Raw genomic sequence first — 17,830 nt, 5'->3', positions numbered from 1 at the left:
CACTTTTGCGTTATTAATTTATGACAGATAAAAGCATAGCTGAGCCTTTCTCATTAACTTTTCAAATGCCACTTAATATTGTTCCATTAAAAGACGTGACTTCGTAGCCTCTGGATCGACTTTAAAAGCGAGAGGAAAAGGTACAATAAACAGCTTGCTTAAAACTCGTCCTTCCCCACCAACAATTCAAACGACACCATCCCGACTGGTTCGTACTAGCTCCTTCCAGGAGAAATATCTTAATATTGGGAAGGGGATGGGGGGTGGAGGAGGAAGGCAGAAGAGGGACATATATCTTTCAACCCCTCCATCCTCCCAGGCACTTTTCGGGAGGATTGGGGTGAAGGCATTTCACAGTACGCCCAAGACATTTCAATAAAAATTTATTGAAACTTCAGTGACTTTTAAAAGGGAAAGAAAAAAAAAAAAGTACAGGAAAAAAATAGCAAGAACTTCTCAACATTTATATAACACAAAATATACCTTCATTTTTTTTTCTTTGAACCAGCTCTGAGCACCTGACTTTCAAGCCAAGAAAATATGCACTCACTCAAACAAAGACAACAATAAGCACAGTAGTAAAACTCCATCGCGGGGTTGTTTTTTTGACACACCAAGGAAACGGGGGAAAATAATACAAAGTAAAGAAAATCCTAGAATCTTCATCTTTTTTTCTCTCAAGCCACTGGAGAAGCCTGTTGTCGTGTATTAACGTATATAATTTTTTTTGTCGTCGACATCTTATGCGGAAAGTAGCGCTTTGAACACTGAAGAAATCGAGGATTAAAAGCTACCATGGCACACTGCTTTTTCTTTTATTTTTTTTAAAGGACTTTGATTAATTTTGTTACTGCTTTGCCTTTTGCATTCGGCTCCTTTACAAAAGGACGAGGTCAGGTTTTCTGGGGTGAACTCAGATTTAAAAAGTGAGCTCTCAGAAATGGGGGGATTTCTCCTCTGCGTCGGGGTGTATGTTTAAAGGAATTATGAAGCTGAAATGAAAACGACTAAAAATAAAAACAGAAGGAAAAAAAAGACAGCTGCAGTCGTATTTACAGAGATATGTACAATGTCAATAAATTAAAGTTTAATTTCGAGTATTCATATTCCACGTATTTACAAGTTATCAAATAATTACATAAATACTTTAATAATAGCGTCCGCTCTTTTCTTCTTCTCAGTATGTTTAAACCTTGTTATTGCATATACAATTAAAGAGGGAAAGCTGTGATAAACCTACAGTCAAGCTACAGAGATTTTTAGATAAAATAAATTCACTTTTTTTTTTTCCTTTCCAACTACACTTCTTACTGTTGTTGCTACAGGGAGGATGTTTAAGGTAGAGGGACGAGGGTCTTATTTTTGTTTTTATTATTATTAATAATAATTTTTTCCCTGGGATTTGAAACGAGCATTAAAAATAAACAACAAAACCCCACCGAAATAAAAAAATACCCCACCCCACCCCGCCCAAAAAAAGCAGACTACTATGGAACATGCAAAAAAAGCCACCGACTGGCTCTCAGACATCACAATAATATTTTAAACACACAGCTTCCCTTAATATTGACTAAGGGGGTTGTCGTTAACAACCCGCCCAGGAAACAACTGTTGAAGAACCGATATGCAAGTTACTTACACGCTTTTCTTTCGGAAAGAAAAAAAATCACTTCTCTTACTTAATTTTTATTCATACGTTTGTTTGATTTTTTTCTTTTATTTTTGCTTTTAGGTGCTTGTTTTTCTGTTTTTCTGTTGGTTTTTTTTTTTCCTTTTTTACACAGTTAAAAAAAAAAAAAATAAGAGAGAGAGAGGAGGATGCTACAACCCCGCCGGTGACCTGGCTCGGCCAGCCTGCTCCCTGCGAGCAGCCTCCAACCCAGGTCGCCCACCTCGGTTCCACTCCCCCATCCCCGACCCTCTCCCCACCCTCACCCCCCCTGCTTCGCCAGATACCTTTCTGTTGGTAAGCGCGCACACAACGCCGGGGGATTTTATATTAAAAAAATAGAAAGGGAAGAAAAAACAAAATCAAGGAGGGGGGTAAAAAAACCCCACAACAACAACAAAACAACACACTCGCGGGGTGGAGGATGTGGTTTCTTTCAAACAAAGTGCACTGCGAGACTGATTTGAAATGAGCCCCCAGAGGGCAGGGGGGTTATGGGGAGCCGCTGCGGGATCTGTCCTGCTTGGGGTCGAGCCCACTGACCAGGCGCTGGATGTTTTGCAGTTCGCTGGTGGCCGCCTCCTTGTCGGCGCCCAGTTTGGGGGAGAGGGAGACGGAGCCGGTGGAGAGGGTGGACGAACGGCTGGTGAGGTCCGAGGCGGAGTCCAGGGGCACGGAGCCGGGGCTGGCGGTCAGCCCCCCCGCCTTGCCCTCGCCGGAGCCGGCAGCCAGGCCGGGTAGGGCGGTGGTGAGGAGGCTGCTGCCGTCGGGCAGGGGCACGGGCAGCGGGTAGGGGCTGTAGCGGAGCCGCGGCCGCACGGCGCTGAGGAAGGGGTGCCGGTGCACCGAGCTGGAGGCGGCGCTGGAGGCGGCGGCCGCCGCTGCCATGTAGGTGTAGGGGTAGGGGAAGAGGCTTCCGAAGGGAGACATGGCCAGGCCCTGCGGGAAAGGAGGAGAGAGAGGAAAGGGTTACCGGCCCGCACATCCCCCCCACGGGGGATGCTCCGCGGCACCCCCACGCCAGCAGCCCCCACGCACACGCCAGTTGGGAGAGCTGACAGCGGCCAAGCTGCTGCCCACGGGAGGGGATGAAGACCCGTCCTCCCAGTACCGAGGCCAAACCCACCCGCCCCCCCGAGGCAGACCCTGCCGAGGCTCAACCCCGCACGGCCCCCACATCGCCTGCCCCCTCCCGCCAGCCCCAAGAGGGGCCGCAATGAGAGAAGGGCCGTGGTGTCTCTCTCCCGCGGGAAGATTTTCTTTCGCTGGGGCAAACGCTCTGTCCAAACGCTCTGTCCCGGTGGGTACGGCCAGTTCCGCCCACCCCCCTCCCCCCCCGGGCAGCCCCCCGCCGCTCCCCCGCCGGCGGCTCCGCTCCGCAGGCTGCAACGCGCCCTGCACCGCGGAGCTGCGCGCTGGGACTGCCCGGGGGGGGGGGGCACCAAGCCCCCGGGGCGGCGGGGGAGGGACAGAGGTCTGGCCCCGGCACAGTGTCACGGAGCACGGGCGCCAGAGGACAGCGGGGTGGGTGGAAGAGCTCCGGGAGTTCAAGGTGGGCCACCCGCCCCTTCACACACACACACCGCGGGGCTTTCCCACCTCCCAGCTTTCCCCAAACCCGGGAGAGCCGGGGATGGGTGGGGGGGACCCAAAGGGGTGCTCCGCTGCCCCCTCCTTCCCCGGGACGGCCCCCCCTGCTCCAGAGGGGCAGCGGGGGGGGGGGGGGGGGGGGCGGAGTGAGCTACCTGAGAAGCCAGGACGTGCTGCTGCAGATGGAAAGGCAGCGCGGCCGCCGATGCTCCCGAGAGTCCCTGGGCCGCCGCGGTGGCCATGACCGTGTTGTCCAGTCCCGAGACACCGGCGGATGCCCCGGAGACGGTGGCGAGCAGGGGCCCCATCCCCGCGGCCATGCCGGAGAAAGCCCCCCCCATGGCGAACTGCCCGGGGTGCAGCAGCAGCGGGTGCCCATTCCCCAGCGGGTTGAAGAACTGCTGGCCGGCCAGGGCGGGGGGGAAGCCGAGGTTCTGCAAGTGTCCCTGGCTGAGGTGGGCCGCGCTGTCGGTCTGCACCGTCAGGGGGGCGAAGGGCTCTTTCCCCAGCAGCCGGTTCTCATCTACCTTGGGGCCATCCCTGAGGGGGCTTTTCAGTTCCTCGCCGCTCAGGCTTCCCCCCCGGGTGCTGGAAGAGATAGTAGCCGGGCTGTGCCGCGAGTCCGGAGGGGCTTTCTCCGTCCTCTCTCGGCTCCGACTCCCCGCTGAGTCACTGGGGAAGAAGTGGCTTTTGGAGGGGCTGCCCCCCTTCTGCCGGGGGTCGTCTCCGGCGGGCGCGGCGGAGCTGGCCGGAGCTGGGGTGGTGGTCGTGCTGATTTTGCCCGACTCGTTGGCTTCTAGCAAGGGATCGTCTTTGCTGTCTGCATCGCTGTCTCCCTCGCTGGGGCAGAGATCTGCAAGACAAAGGGAGCCCGGCGCTGGGATCCGGCGCTGCGCGTCCCTAAAGCCCCCAGTCCCCGTCGGGCTGGGCAAGGGGGCACAGAGGCTTCCACGCCGGCCAGAGGTTTAGATGTAAATACTTCCTTTTTTATTATTATAATCATATAAATATACACACACCCAGCTCCCACTGCCCGCCCCATCCCAGCCAGCCCGAGCTTTACACAGGGCAGCAAAACCGGCTGCGAAACAAAGCAGCGGCCCCGGGGGAGCGACCCCCAGCCGGGTGGGGCCGGGCCAGCGGAGGCTGGGGCTGCCTGGGGCTGCGGGGACCCCCCGGGGACCCCCCTCGGCCGCGGCAGAGGCAGCGGAGCGGCAGGGACAGCACCGTCCTGCCGGCGGGTTGGAGGGCCTTGGGGATGTGTCTCCTAAGAACTTTTTCCAAGCTTTCAGCCCTTTCAATGGGCAAACTTTGAACACGCACCCCCACCCCCGCGTCCATCACCCCCTGCACCCCCACCCCCCAATCGCATGCACGGCTTCGCCGGATTCCTCTGCACTTCATCTCTTAATTTCAGCGCCCCAGGTGCGAAGCTCTGGTTTGCTTTTCGGGTCCCCTCCCCTCAGCTCGGCAGGACTTGAAACAAACGAGTAAAGCAGCAACAAAAAAGAGGTTGTTTCCTCCTCCCCCTGCACCCCCCGCCCCTGGATGGATTAATACATGTGAGAGAGCTGCAGACAGCTCCCAACCCCGCACGGAGAGAAATCAAGGGTGACTTTTCTATAACAAAGTTCGGGACTGTATCCAGGGGAAAGATCCTTCCTCTAATAACAGATTCAGAGAGGAATATTAATGGAGTGACTCCAGTTTTGAACTTTTGCCCCGTGGTCTGTCTTTGCTCCCTTGACTTGGAGCTAGCTCCTTTCTGAACCAAGGAGGGGAGGAATGAACGTGCAGCAGAGAGAGAGGGAGAGGAGGAGGGAGAGGAAGAGTGAGGAGGGCAGAGGGAAAGAATGAGAGAGAAAAAGAAGGGGAGAGGGAAAGGTGCAAAGAAAGAAGAAGAAAGCAGGAAGAAGAGGGAAATAGGGAAAGGGAAAGGTGCAAAGAAAGAAGAAGAAAGCAGGAAGAAGAGGGAAATAGGGAAAAGAAAAGAGATAAAGTGGAGAACGAAGTGAGAGGACAGAAGAGAGTAAAGAGAGAAAACAGAGAAAAGAAGGCAAGATAAAGGAAGGAAGGAATGAAGGACGGAAGGAAGGCAGGCCAGTGCCCAAGGGCAGTGGTACGGGCCAGGATCTGTCCCCCCGCAGAGCAGGCACCCAGGCTCTCCCCGTGGGGGTCCTGGGGGACCCGGGGGCCGCAGCTCTCACCTTTGAGGCTGGAAGTGCCGACGGCAGGCACGGCAGGGCAGGAGGACTGGGCGAAGCACTTGAAGGCCGTCTGCTCGTTGGAGGACTCATCCGAGGTGGGGTTTTCCTTCTTCTGCCTCTCATCGTACACCCGCATGGACTGCAGGGTCAGCTGCTTCCTACGGGCACACGCACCCGCTGGGCAAGTGGACCCCGGCAACCCCCCCGGGGACCACCCCAGGGACCCCCCATCCCTTCCCCAGCCCCTTCTTGCGATCTCATTTGGGGATGACTGGGGCAGGGGAGTTAAGGGCCAAGGTCCCCTCGAGGGGGGAACGCTTCTCGCAGGCAGGGCTTGGCTGCTAATAAGAGGAGATTTCTTGGAAGCGGTGAGCAGCAACTCAGTGAGGGCAGATATTAAAGACAAGGGGCGGAGGGGAGAGGGAAGCATTCCCTGGAGATTAGCTTTTAAAAGGCGAGGATGTTCCAGAGATATGAGCCATCTTAATGGTTGCTAAGATTGCTAGGAAGTGGTTATTTTGTTAGGCACTTTATGTAATCTTTTCACCAACAATTAACCCCGAGTAAAAATCTATTTATATTTAGAGAGAAATTAGAAATCATTTCCGTCCTGTGGCTCCAGTATTGGCTTTATTTTCACACTGACGGACAAGAGGACCTGGCATGTGCGCATATGCATGTGTGTGTGTGTGTGTGTGCACGCTGGGCTCAGTGCTGGGCAGGGAGAAAGGCCTCTTGTTTTACATTACAGTCGTGTGTCGTGTTCCCCCCCCCCTCCTTTTTTTTAATTTTTTGTTAAAAAAGGAGAAACAGATAGATTTATTCATTATCTAAATCAAAGTGCAAACAGCTGAAATATTCTGTCTGCTGTAACAAAAGATATATCCCTCACCAAAGGAAAAAAAAAATCACCCCTTTCTCAATTTTCCCCAATATTAAAAATAAAAATCCAGTCCCATTAGAACAAGTTCTGTCTAGCTGTCTAACTGGGGCACAAACTGCGTCTGGCTGCTTTTAGAAAAATTAAGAATCTTCTATCATTAATTACTTCCATATTCACAAGACACCTCTGTCAAAACACTTTATTTATATGTTTCTCCTCCACATTTTAGTCTTTTTGACATAGTCCCCGGGAAAATGCCAGAAGAGATTGAATCAGCGATCAGCTCTGCCCTCACTTCTCCCTCTTTCCTAGTCCCAGACACAAACTATAATGTAATGTTCCCTCTCAAAATTTTAAGGGAACCTTCTTTCTCCAGTGATATTTGTTTAATGTACCACCATCCCTTTGGCCAGCCATTCCCTGCGATGTGAAAAATAAATGTGGAAAGCAGGAAAGAATTCCCATGCAATCAGTTTGGCGTTATTAACGACAAGATCCTTATGAATTTTGGCGGGGAGAAGTGTGGTTTGGAGGCGAGGCGAGGTGATTTTGACCTGTTCATGTCCTGAGCTTTACACATGAAAACCAAACGAGGTGCCTATATATAATCTGTCCAGACTCACCTTTTTTCCCTCCTTCCATTCCCGGTGTCCCGAAAACCTTTGGCAAAGGGGTTGTTGTCAATTTTTAATTGAGTGATCTATAGGATGAAAAAAAAAAAAAAAAAAAAAAAGGGCAGGGGGTTGGGGCAGAGATCAGGAGATTTTGTATTAAAAAGTAACAGCAAAAAACTCCTCTCCCCAGTCCCCCCTCCAGTACTGGCAGGACCCCAGGAGGAGCAGGACAGGGCAGGGGGCAAAGGTCCCTGGGTTTGGGGTGAATCTCCCTGTTTTCCCAAGCTGGTTTGGAGGCAGCTTGCCCTCAATCCCCTGGCCAGTGACCCGGGCTGTGGTGGCAATGAAAGAGCCCCGTGTTGCTGCCATCACATCGGAATTAATTGAGCCGTGCAATGCGATCCATGCAAGTTATGCCTGTGCTTAAAACTCTTTGAATGCCATAATTAAACCGCAAAGGAATCATACCCACCCCCTTGCTATAATAAAATACTTTATATAATCGCATTATGCTCCGCGTGTCTGTTGGGGTACTGGGGGTGCCAGGAGTTGATTTTTTTTTTGGGGGGTAGTAGTGTAAGGTTTTTTTGTGAATGTTTGGGGGTCTCCTCAAGATTCAGGTTATTGCAGGGAATGGCTGTTTCTTCCTGTGTTTGGAGGGACCGGGGGGCAGAGCGGGACACCCTGCAACTCCCCGTGCCTACACATATGATGCGCAGAGAGGGATTCAAAGCTCGGCCAGGGGCTCCCCTCACTATAACGGGATACCGGGGTGGGAAAGGGGATGCTGCCTGCCCACCATTCCGCTCCCAGCCCTGGTCCTGGGCCGGGCTGAAAGCACTGCAACCCTTCAATTTGAGAGCAGAGCCGGACCCCGAAAGCAAACCCCTGCCTGCCGCTGAGTGCCGGGCAGGACCGGCCCCGGCTCCCGAGTTACCCCCCACCCCCCCACCCCCCCGCCGCACACGCAGGATCAGGAAAGAGCAAGAAACCCCACTGCTCAAAAGCAGCAGGACGGTTAATCCAGGTGATCCCGGCTGTGCCTTCTGACCTGCCGGCGAGGCGGCTCCCAGGGCGCCGGAGCCGAGAGCTCCCCGCCGCTCCCGCACGCCGCTTTCCAGGCGATTTCATGGCAATCAGACAAATATGCTCATTTCTGTCCTTCACCCAAGCCGGCCCCAGCTGATAGACCGGGACGAACAGCCCTGCTGATAAGTCCCAAAGCAAAGTCTACTCTCTGTACACACATTTTCTTTCCGTTTCCTTGCAAACGCCCGGCCGCAGCGAGAGAGGAAAATCGCCCGAGCCCCGAGGGAGAAGTGGCCTTTTGGAAACCGAGGGCAGAAGGGTGCAGACTTTTAAGAGTGAAGGATGTGAGGGGACAGAGAGCGGCACAGGGAAGCTGCAGTGAGTAGGGGCTGCACATCCAGACCCTCTGCGCTTAACGCACACGCACGCAAAGTTATAATTTATAGACAGAAAAAAATCAAAGCCCCTTTTTTGGCTCCTTCGCTTCCTTCCACTTGACTTAATTATCGTAAATTCACCATTTGCCACTCTCTCAAATATACCACCTTCGTCGCAAGCGACAATAAACCAGCAGAAATGGAAAGGCAGCGTCTGCAGTGCTGCAAAACTTTCTCACACTGGCTTTTTCAGACCTTCCAGCTAAATTCAAGCGAGATACCCCTCTCTGATCAGAGCATATTTCTGCACCACAAAAAATAATAAAACACTGCAGGATGCAAAAAAAAAAAATCATAATATAATAATAATAGGAACCAGACGTGCGCTCCAGCCTTATTGCCAATTGCTGTTAAAGGAGCTAAAACAGCACAAAGGCCAGGAAAAATTACAAAATCTCCAGCCCTGCTGCTCTCCCCCCTCTCTTTCGACACACGGAGCCGATTTTTTTTCCCTCTCTCTTTTTTTCTTCCCCTCTGATGCATCTTAGATTAAATCCACACTGAGAGCAGCGATCCCCACCCCATCCTACCCCTTTCCCCATACCGGGGAGAGGTACTGGTAAAAACCCAACTAAACAGCCCCCCCTGACCTCCCTCTAACTGCCCTCGGCGAGGTCGAGTTAAGAGAGTGCTCGACCCCCTCCCCCAGCGCCTTCCCGAAGTTGGATCAAGGAGGTTTTGGGGGAAAGAAGAGGTGAGGGAGAGAGAGAAGCGGGATGGGCTTCGTGATTTTTAAGGAACAATGCAGAGTAAAAGCTCTCTTAAAAGCCAAAACACGTAAAACAAATCCTTTCTTCATCTCCTTACCTTATCATTCTGGTATGCGGTCACTGCGATGAATTCAGTCTCCGGGAAAACGTAGGTCCTGAACGTGCTATAGGGAAGCTTGAGAATATCGTTGGCTCGGACGATGTGGAACCGGGGCTGGTACTTGTGCATGGAGTTTAAAATGGTCTGGGGGCGGGGGGGGCAGCGGCCGGAGCAGAGAGGGCAGAGGAGGGGAAAGAAGACGGTCAGCAGGAGCAGCACCCCCGCCTCGCACTTCCCCCAGCCATCGGCACTTTCTCCTCCTAATTTGCCTTCCCTCTCCTTCCTCCCCTCACTCCTCCTCCCCGCCGAGCACACTCCAAACACGCACACGCCTTGCAGCATCCAACAAAAAGCACTGACAGCTCCAGCTCGCCGGAGCTAGGCTCTCCCCGCCGGACCTCTTGAAGGGAGAGGAGGGGGGCAATCCCAGCAGAACTCTCCTAGGAGAGCGGGAGAAGCTGTTTGGGTTCTGGCTGCAACGTCTTTTGATTTCAAAGTGAAAAAAAGTAATAAAATAAAATCAAGTAAAGCAGCAGCAGCAGCTACAATAGCAACGCCACCACGAGAGCCTTGGCTAGGTCTAATTGCTCGCCCCAATCCACTTAAGGCCTTCTGCAAAAGGCAAAAATGTATCGTCTAATCAAATCACAGCCAGCAAATGCAATCTTCGGCACATTAGAGATCCCCCGACCGCGGCCACCACCAGCAACCCCTGGCTCCAAGGCGGAGGCTTTCCCAGGAATAGAAAGAAATGGCAAGGATCGTCCGAGCACTTATCAGCAGGTTTGTTTGATTTCACTCTTAGGGTAAGTTTTTATCTCTGCACACCCAGTAAATGTAAAGGAGCGGACAGACATGAATGGGCAACTTGACCTCTGATTTTGGTCCCTGTTTATTTTCACTCCGGCTTGCTTTACATTATCCAGATTAATATATATTTAAATGTTTGCGTACTTAGGCCTTTAAGCCCTTTATACACATATGCATATCATTTTCCTACGCTTAAAAAGTATGATCAACTCTATTAAAAAAATAAAATATAGATAGAGATATATATGAAGTCACCACAGCTCCGAGAAATACCGAGTTGTGCTATGCTGGAAATGTATCGCTAAAGTTAATGCTGACTGGCACGGAGAGGTTACAGAATAAGCTCGAGTGTTTAGACCTGACCTCAACAACAGAAAAAATCACGGAATATTATAAAAGCGGGCAGATGCGCCTGGCGGGGGGATTCATTCCCAGTTTCCCCACACTCCAGCCACCGCGGGAGCTGCCAGCCGGGGCTGTGGGCACGGCTCCGGCCCAGCAGCCGCTGCGCTCCTGGGAGGGTCCCCCCCACCAGGACCCCCGCTCCGGCCAGGCAGCGAGGGAGGGGAAGGGGGGCACGGGGGAAGGTGTAAAAGGCACTCACAAATCCGTGCTTGTCAGAGATGTTGTTAGTGAGCTTCAGCTTGTGAAAGGTGACGACTTTGGACATCCATTGTTCGCCGGTGGCCGGGCTGTCCGGGTGGATGTACATTCTCTTTGGCATTTCAGGGTCAGCTTTGCCGGCTACCATCCACCGGGAATTATGGAATTTGTACCTACAATCATCAGCCGCCACAATATCCATCAACAAAATGTACTTGGCCTTTTTATCCAGTCCAGTGCATCTCACTTTAAATGGAGGAAACATTCTCCTATGGGCGGGGGGGGGGGGGGGGGGGGGGGGAAGAGAGAGGTAAAGAAAAGACAAGACAAAAATAAAATAAAAATTCATTACAGCATTTAAATAAGCTCCTGAATCTCGGTAGCGTGTCTACCAAGCAATCGCTTCAGCTCTCAGAAGCAGAAAAGTCGTGTGTGTCGTCCCCCGCCCAGCAAAAAGGCTTCACCCCCACCCCCAACAAAAAGATTTCTCAAACACTTAAAAGTTTCAGGAGAAAATGGTCCCTGGGATGGAAGGCGGAGGGGAGAGGTACGTGCTCCCTGGAAATCAGCGGGCGCCTACCCTCTGCCAGTCCTAAACTGCAAAGCCTCATCTGGGGCTCTCGGGTCTCTCCCTATTTCCCTTTTCGCCTGCTAAACAAAGACATGGGAACAGATTGCACCCCGAGAAAATAAATATTCCACATTATTATAACCTAGTCCACCGACGAAGAGTGGAGAGGGAAGTTTTCCCACTTTGCAGAGGAGGAGAAAAAAAAACCAAAACCCTACCGTGAGGGCAGAGTGGCTGCCGTGGCTTCCCACGCCACAGCCGGCCGGTGACACCCCAATCGTGCAGAGGGCTCCCTGCAACCCCGCTCCCCTGCACGCCCCAGTCCAGCTCCAAACTGGAACAGGATACCACAAATTTGCTGTTTATTATATCGAGCGGTTGGCATTCAGCAATCTCAACTTAAAAGGAAACACATGACTTTGCAACTTGTAAGAGCGCTTAACACTCGCCGAGGTTCTCCCGCAAAAACTTTTGACCACAATTAACAAAGAAAACTTTGGGAAAGCAGTAAAATGGGCGAGGGGATTATTTTTCCCCTCCTCCTTGCTGGTCTTTGTTTGTTTGTTTTTTTTCCCCTGAGCCTGTAGCCTGCAACTGGTGCTCTGCAAGTAGGTGAGGCTCCAGCAAGGCAGCTGAAGGCCATCTAAGAAGACTTTTCAGGAGTGGCTTCCTCGAGTTATTCTCCTGGCAAATTACACGCAAATTGTTTGGGAGGTTTCTAAGAGAGTCCCTTATAAAAACACCCGGGTGGGAAGGGGGTTTTCTCCTTGTATGTCATCACAGCGATAGGCAGAGTTGTAAAAGAGCACAGATGTCAATGAGTAGCGAATACAGAGAGGGATTTCAGATGGGTAAACCTATAAAAAGCAGAAATGCTGAGCGTGGACGTGCCGTGTATGTTCATTCATTCCCACGTGAAGATTATATAAATACAGGGACAGGCAGCATGGAGCTGCAAACCCTTCCCCGCCACCACAGCAGCGGCTGCAGGACCGCTGGGTATTTTCGTCAGCTTTTTGTGCATTTCCAGATCTAATTAGTCAGCACAAATGCACGCCTAGATCCCGGTAGAGAGAGAGGCATAAGCGAAGGAACTGATAAACCGATCCTATCTGCCTTTCTGCAGCTCCTGCCTCACCAGCAGCCATGCACCGCTCCACAGAATTTTTCCTTTATTCCCCTTTCTCTTTCTCAAGGAAGAAAAAAATACATGTAGCAAAGCTGAAGTCAGGCCAGCTCCTTTTCCAACCCCAAATTATTTTCTCTCTGCTACCAGCCTTCTCCAGAAAGCATTAAGCTACTGAACCATGAAAGGACCCTCTCACCCCCGGCACACGCTGAGCAGGGCCAGCTCGTGGCTGAGCCTTTCCCTGCAGCATGGTGCCCGAGATGGGCTTGGATCTTCAGCCGCCTAAAACTTTCTGTAATTCCAGGTGAAAGGAGTTTTATGGAGAAAAGTGCCGGTGAAACAGCCTTGCTTTGGAGCAGCCTGGTGGGGTGCAGGGATTGGGGGGGGGGGGGGGGGGGGGGGGGAGAGGCACGAACCCCGACCCAGACCTACCTTCCCGATTTGGTAATCACCATCTCCGTGCCTCTTTTATGGAATTGCTCCCAAAGCTCTTTGGCTTCCAGATGCACTTTCGGATCATCTTCCACCTCTTCTTCTGGCTCCAGAGTTTTTAAAGGCCTCAGATGGGCTGCTGCCTGGTGACCCAGGGAAGAAAAGGGGATACCAGTCTCTGCAGCCCCCACTAACTGATCCATGATGGGTTTAGCCAGAGCCCCGGGAAGGGAGAGGGCGGCTGCCCCGTTGGGAGGTAAAGCCAGAGCCGGGAAGAAGGGAGGCTGATGTCCCAACACTGCGCTCATGGCAAAGTCCGGTGCCCGGTGAGGTAAAAAAGGATGATAAGCCATGCTTGTCCCAGGGATTACTGGATCTCTCATCGGTATATTCATCCACTCCACTCCTCGGTCTTCCTACTGCTGGAGTAGTCCCGGAGTGGTTTCTAACAGCACATCATGAAGAAGAAAAATTAAGATAGTAACAATAACAGCAATAAAGCACCAAAAAAAAAAAAAAAAAAAAAAAGGGTGGGGGGGGGAAACAAGCTCTAGAAAGCACAGTACATGGGGGGAGAGGCAGAACTTCTACAGCCTACAACTTCCCGAGCCGGGGCACATCCCCAGCCCTCGGGACAGCGGATTAACAGGATTGTTCATTATTAGTCTTGCTTTTTTTGTGTTCGGCCTCTGCGTTTGTTTTGTTGATCTTTTTTTTTTTTCTTTTTTTTTTTCTCCGGAGTGGAAGTCCGTGCGCTGGAAAAGAAACGCCGAAGAAGGGAAAAAAAAAAAAAATCCACCGGGTTCGCTGTCTGCTCCTGTTGCCGCAGAAGGGCTGGACAAGCCGAGATCTTTTTTTTTCTTCTTCTTTTTTCTCTTAGTCTCAATCTCCCTTCTCTTCTTTCGTGGCGGAGGGTGACGGCTCGAAGCTGGGTTTTCTTTTTGGGTGGCTGGCTCTCCCCCCCCCCCTCCCCCCCACCCCTCCACCTTTCCTCCGTACGGTCAGGCTGCAGAGCAGAGGCTGGGAAGGGAGGGAAAGCAGAAAGAAGCAAACAAACCCACCCCCCCTCGCCGACCGAGGAAGGCTCCTGAGCAACCTTCAGCAGCAAAAAACTTGTAGGGAAATCTCGTTTCCGCCTCGCCTTCCCCCCTCTCCAAGCAGGAGCTGGTCAGGTTGCCCTGATTTCCATCAGGATCTCTTCTTTCTTTCACCCTCCTCCTTTCCTTTTTTTTTATTTTTTTCCCCTCTCTTTCTCTTTCACTCTGCCTTAAAAAAAAAAAAAAATCTGGAAGAATTACGCTCTTGTCTCCTCTCCAGCAGCGCTCCAGCAAAGGAGAGAGGGAGAAAGAGAGAGGGAAAGAGAAAGGAAGAGAAAAAGGGGGGGAGAAAGAGAGGAAAAGAGAGAGAGAGAGAGAGGGAGAAGGAGCCTCTCAGCTCTGAGAATTCCCTGTGAGCCTGTGCTCTGCGTGCACCGGATTGTATGGATGTGTTGTGGGTTACAGGGGAGCTGCAGCCTCCTTGATTGGCCCTTTGACGCTTTCGGACCAATTGTGAGGCTCCATAGGCGTGGTTTTGACAGGTCGAGTGGAAGGGGGACAGAGCCGAGTTATAAAAAGAAGGTGTCGGAAACTGTAACGCTGCAGCAAAGCATCACTAGTACTCCGGGCCGTGTGAATATGTCAACATGATCAGAGGGGAGGGAGCAGGCAGCGCCGGGGAGGGCGGCCGGCGGCACCCGCCTCTAGGGGGGGTGCTGGGGGCCGCCTCGCCCCCCGGCCCCGGCGCGGCGGCAGGCTGGGCACTTCCCTACGCTCTCCGCCGGCCGGCCGCCCGGTAGGATCTTCCAAAGCAGCGGCTGCTGGCAGCGCTGGAGGGCGGCGAGGGCGCGCCGGGAGCGGGGGGGGTCCACGCGTGGGGGTGGGGGTGGTGGAGGGGTGGGGGTGGGGATGTCCGGCGCTGCGTGCCCCCCGCCGTACCGCACCACACCGCACCGTTCCGGGCGCTGCGGCCCCACCGTGCCCCCCCCCCCTTCTCGCCCCAGACCCACCTCGGGCGGCCGCGGGGCCCGCCGCACCGCTCGCCCATCCTCGCCGCGTCGCGGCTGCCGCCGGTCCCCGCAGCCGCCGGAGTTGGTGTCACCCCCGGTGTCCCCCCCTCCCCCCGGGAAAGCAGCTTTCTTTACACGAGACAGAACCTCCAGGCCGGGGGCTGGTCGCCTTCCTTCCCCCCGCAAACCTTGGGACGAGCCCCGGGAGGTGGGAGCCGGCGCGGAGGCAGCTCTGCGGGGCTCCCTCGGCCCCGGCTGCCCGAGCGGCCGCGGCCGCCGTTATTATTGTCCTGGTGGGCGGCTGCGGGCTGCGGCGGGGCGGGCGGGGGCCGCCGCCCGGCTCAGCCCCGGGCCCGGCGGCTGCTAATCGCGGGGGGCAGCTAAAAAAAAAAAAGGGATTTTTTAAAATTCATTATTCTTTTTTTTTTTTGTCTTCTTTCTTTCCTCGCCGCGGAGGATTAAAGCCACTCGGCTGGCACCGGCGCCGAGAGGGTTACGCTCCCACACCCCTCCTCTTCCATGAGGTGCGCGGGGAGGAGACGGGAAGTGCGGCGTTCCCTGCGCCCGGCCGGGGCAGCGTCGGGGCGGGGGGGCCATCCCCGGGCTGCCCATCCCCGGGCCGCCCCCCACGGCCGGGCCCGCATGGAGCCACCCCCCCACCCCCCCGGGAAGGCATCACGCGTGGGGCTGCGCCGGCCCAATGGAGAGGGACGAACCGGGCGGGATCCGCCTGGGAAGTTTCTGGGAAGACACGTTCCCTGGGGGTGACAGTCCAGGGCAGCAAGAGGGGGCTTGCGGCTGTGTGCGTGTCGCGGGAGCCGTGGGCACGCAGGGCACGGGGCGCCCACGCGTGACAGCCCAGCGCGGGGAGGTGCCGAATCATCACCCACACCATCCCGGGGGGGGGGGGGGCGGGGAAGGGGCTGGGGAGTCTCCCGACACCCCATCCTGCTTGAAAGAGGGGAAGATAATCCTGCGGGAGCGGAGCGGAGGAGTGCGGGGGCTCGGCACTGGCTGCGCGCAGATGGGAGCGGAACCTCTAAAGTGATTAGCTCTTCTAACATTGCATTTTTGACGCACATGGTTAAGAGCGCTTGGCGCCAGCTTGGTGAAGTCCCTGTAGTAACCAGCGTCTAGGATCTCTTTGCATTCACCAAAATATCTCCCCTTTGGTCGGGAGTGGGGGTGGATGGAGAAAAGAGGAGGATGGAGGAAAGGAAGCGGGAGTAATGCGTTCAAAGAGGGGGGGGGGGGGGGGGGCGGGCGCGGCAAGGCTGATGTGTTTCGCGAAGCCAGGAGCTTGGCTACCCGCGCCGCGCAGCGCTGGGATGGGCTGTGGCAACTCGTTATCAATGACGAGTAGGACTCTTCCCAACCTCTGCTCGGAACCGGTTCTCGGGCTCCTGCCGACAGCCGCCGCGGCGGAGGGAACCCCCAGACCCAATGCCAGCCTTTTAACAGAGCCCACAGCAAACGCCTGGCGGCTTCAAGAAGTTTACCGCAATTTGCCCCAACCAGGCCACCGGTCTCTCCCGGGGACCAGGCGGTGCCCAGGCAGTGCCCACGGGCTCCCGCAGGACAAGCATAGCCGCCCGGAGCCTCGCCGCGCCCGCACCCCAGCGCCCACCCCTCCGGAGCGCGCCCTGGGCGCGGCGGCAGAGGCCGGAGCCGCTGCCGCCCTCCGCGCCTCCCCGCACCTTGCACCGCACTTGGCACCCACCCGCGCAGCGAAATAAAATGTTTGCCGCTTATGATTTCCAATTTCAGCGTCTGGCTAATGGCGTGCAAACTTCCGCCAGTTCCGAGTGACCTCCCCGACGAAGCCCCCTGGAGACTCGTATTATGAAGGGAGGCTGCACTAATCTAAGATCAAAAGCGGGAAGGTGCGAACAGTCTTTGTCTCCCTTCGGCCGCCTCATTCCCCCTTCTGTGTGTGATAAATCTACCCTGGCGCCGACTGCGCGCTGGATGATTAATTTGCAAGCAAACAAAAGGGACCTGATGGCCAGCCATCTTAGTTAAATATTGGCCAGTGCTTCCAGCTACTTGTTAGCCGCCTCTTTGCCAGAAATAAATAAATAAGCGAGGCGCAGAAATAAATAAATAAGGAGTCCCGCAGAAATGAATGGCAAAGCGAAGGGGTGGAAGGCGGGGTAAAGAAAAAAAGAAGAGGAGAGCGGGGCGGCCGACGGTGAAGAGCCGGGCGCGGGGCGGAGGTGGGGATGGGGCTGGTGGCGGGGGGAGGTCGGGTGAGATAGCACGGCGCGATAGCCGCTGCCCCCGCGCCTCCCGGCCGTCTGCAGGCTGGGCTTGCACCAAGGCCGACACTATCTTGGCTCTTCAAAGAGGCATGAAAGGTCCCCGCTGTCTCCCCGGAGCGCGGCCAGGCCGGGGCTCTCTGATCTCAGAGCACAAGAGCTAAAGGCCGGGGCGGGGGGAGCGGCTCCCACCTTCCCCAGCTCTGCCCCGCTCCCTGGGGCCGCCACCGCCAGCACCTCGCTGGGTTTTCCCTGGTCCAGTCCAGACCCTGGGCCTTTGGTGGCTGAGCAGCTGGGAGAGCCCCACTTGCTCAGATTTCACCCTCCTAAGCAACTTTTAGCGTTTGCACGAGAGCTCGGGGCGTGCAGCGAGCCTGCCCCGTGCGTGTGTTGGAGGTGTGGGAGGAGAGAGGTTCCGGCTCTCCCGGTGGCCTGAAGAGCCAGCTGGAGGAAGGAGGCAAGAAGAAAATAAAGCAGCCCAGCTTTTGGGCCCACACGTCCTCTCCCAGGCCTGTGGGAGCAGCTCCGAGGCGTGCGTATGTGCGTGGAGGGGTTGTACGTGTGCTACACAACCTCTGTGTGTGTACGTGGAGGTGCTGTGTGGGTGCGTGCCACCAGGAAGGATTCGCGCCCTGGGGTACACCGCAAATCCCTGTTCCCATAGCAAAACCTGAGGGGTCTCTTGCAACCCCACGTGTGCTGGGTGCTCATAGGTGCTCTGCAGGAGAGGACAAACCTTGG

At 54.7% G+C, this 17,830-nt stretch overlaps 1 protein-coding gene across 3 annotated transcripts; it reads right to left on the bottom strand.

Moving 5' to 3' along the window:
* Positions 1 to 366: 366 nt before the first annotated feature.
* TBX3 (T-box transcription factor 3) lies at positions 367 to 15,295 on the bottom strand. Of its 3 annotated transcripts, none has more exons than XM_056347785.1 (8): positions 14,832 to 15,295; positions 12,785 to 13,229; positions 10,654 to 10,921; positions 9,237 to 9,383; positions 6,973 to 7,049; positions 5,467 to 5,624; positions 3,415 to 4,112; positions 367 to 2,608 (listed from the first exon to the last, which is right to left on the bottom strand). In XM_056347785.1, the coding sequence occupies exons 2-8, from the start codon at positions 13,177 to 13,179 to the stop codon at positions 2,162 to 2,164; spliced, it is 2,190 nt and encodes a 729-aa protein (XP_056203760.1). In that variant the 5' UTR covers positions 13,180 to 13,229; positions 14,832 to 15,295; the 3' UTR covers positions 367 to 2,161. The 3 variants fall into 3 exon arrangements, with proteins under 3 accessions (XP_056203760.1, XP_056203752.1, XP_056203766.1); XM_056347777.1 differs by lacking the exon at positions 14,832 to 15,295 and adding an exon at positions 13,846 to 14,243; XM_056347791.1 differs by lacking the exon at positions 14,832 to 15,295 and having other exon boundaries at positions 10,654 to 10,825; positions 12,785 to 13,954.
* Between the last annotated feature and the right edge of the window lie 2,535 nt (positions 15,296 to 17,830).

This window comes from Falco biarmicus, chromosome 1 (assembly GCF_023638135.1).
Source record: "Falco biarmicus isolate bFalBia1 chromosome 1, bFalBia1.pri, whole genome shotgun sequence".
NCBI classification, from domain to species: domain Eukaryota; kingdom Metazoa; phylum Chordata; class Aves; order Falconiformes; family Falconidae; genus Falco; species Falco biarmicus.
Note: the sequence above shows the minus strand (reverse complement) of the source record. Positions and strands in the feature narration are given on the sequence as shown.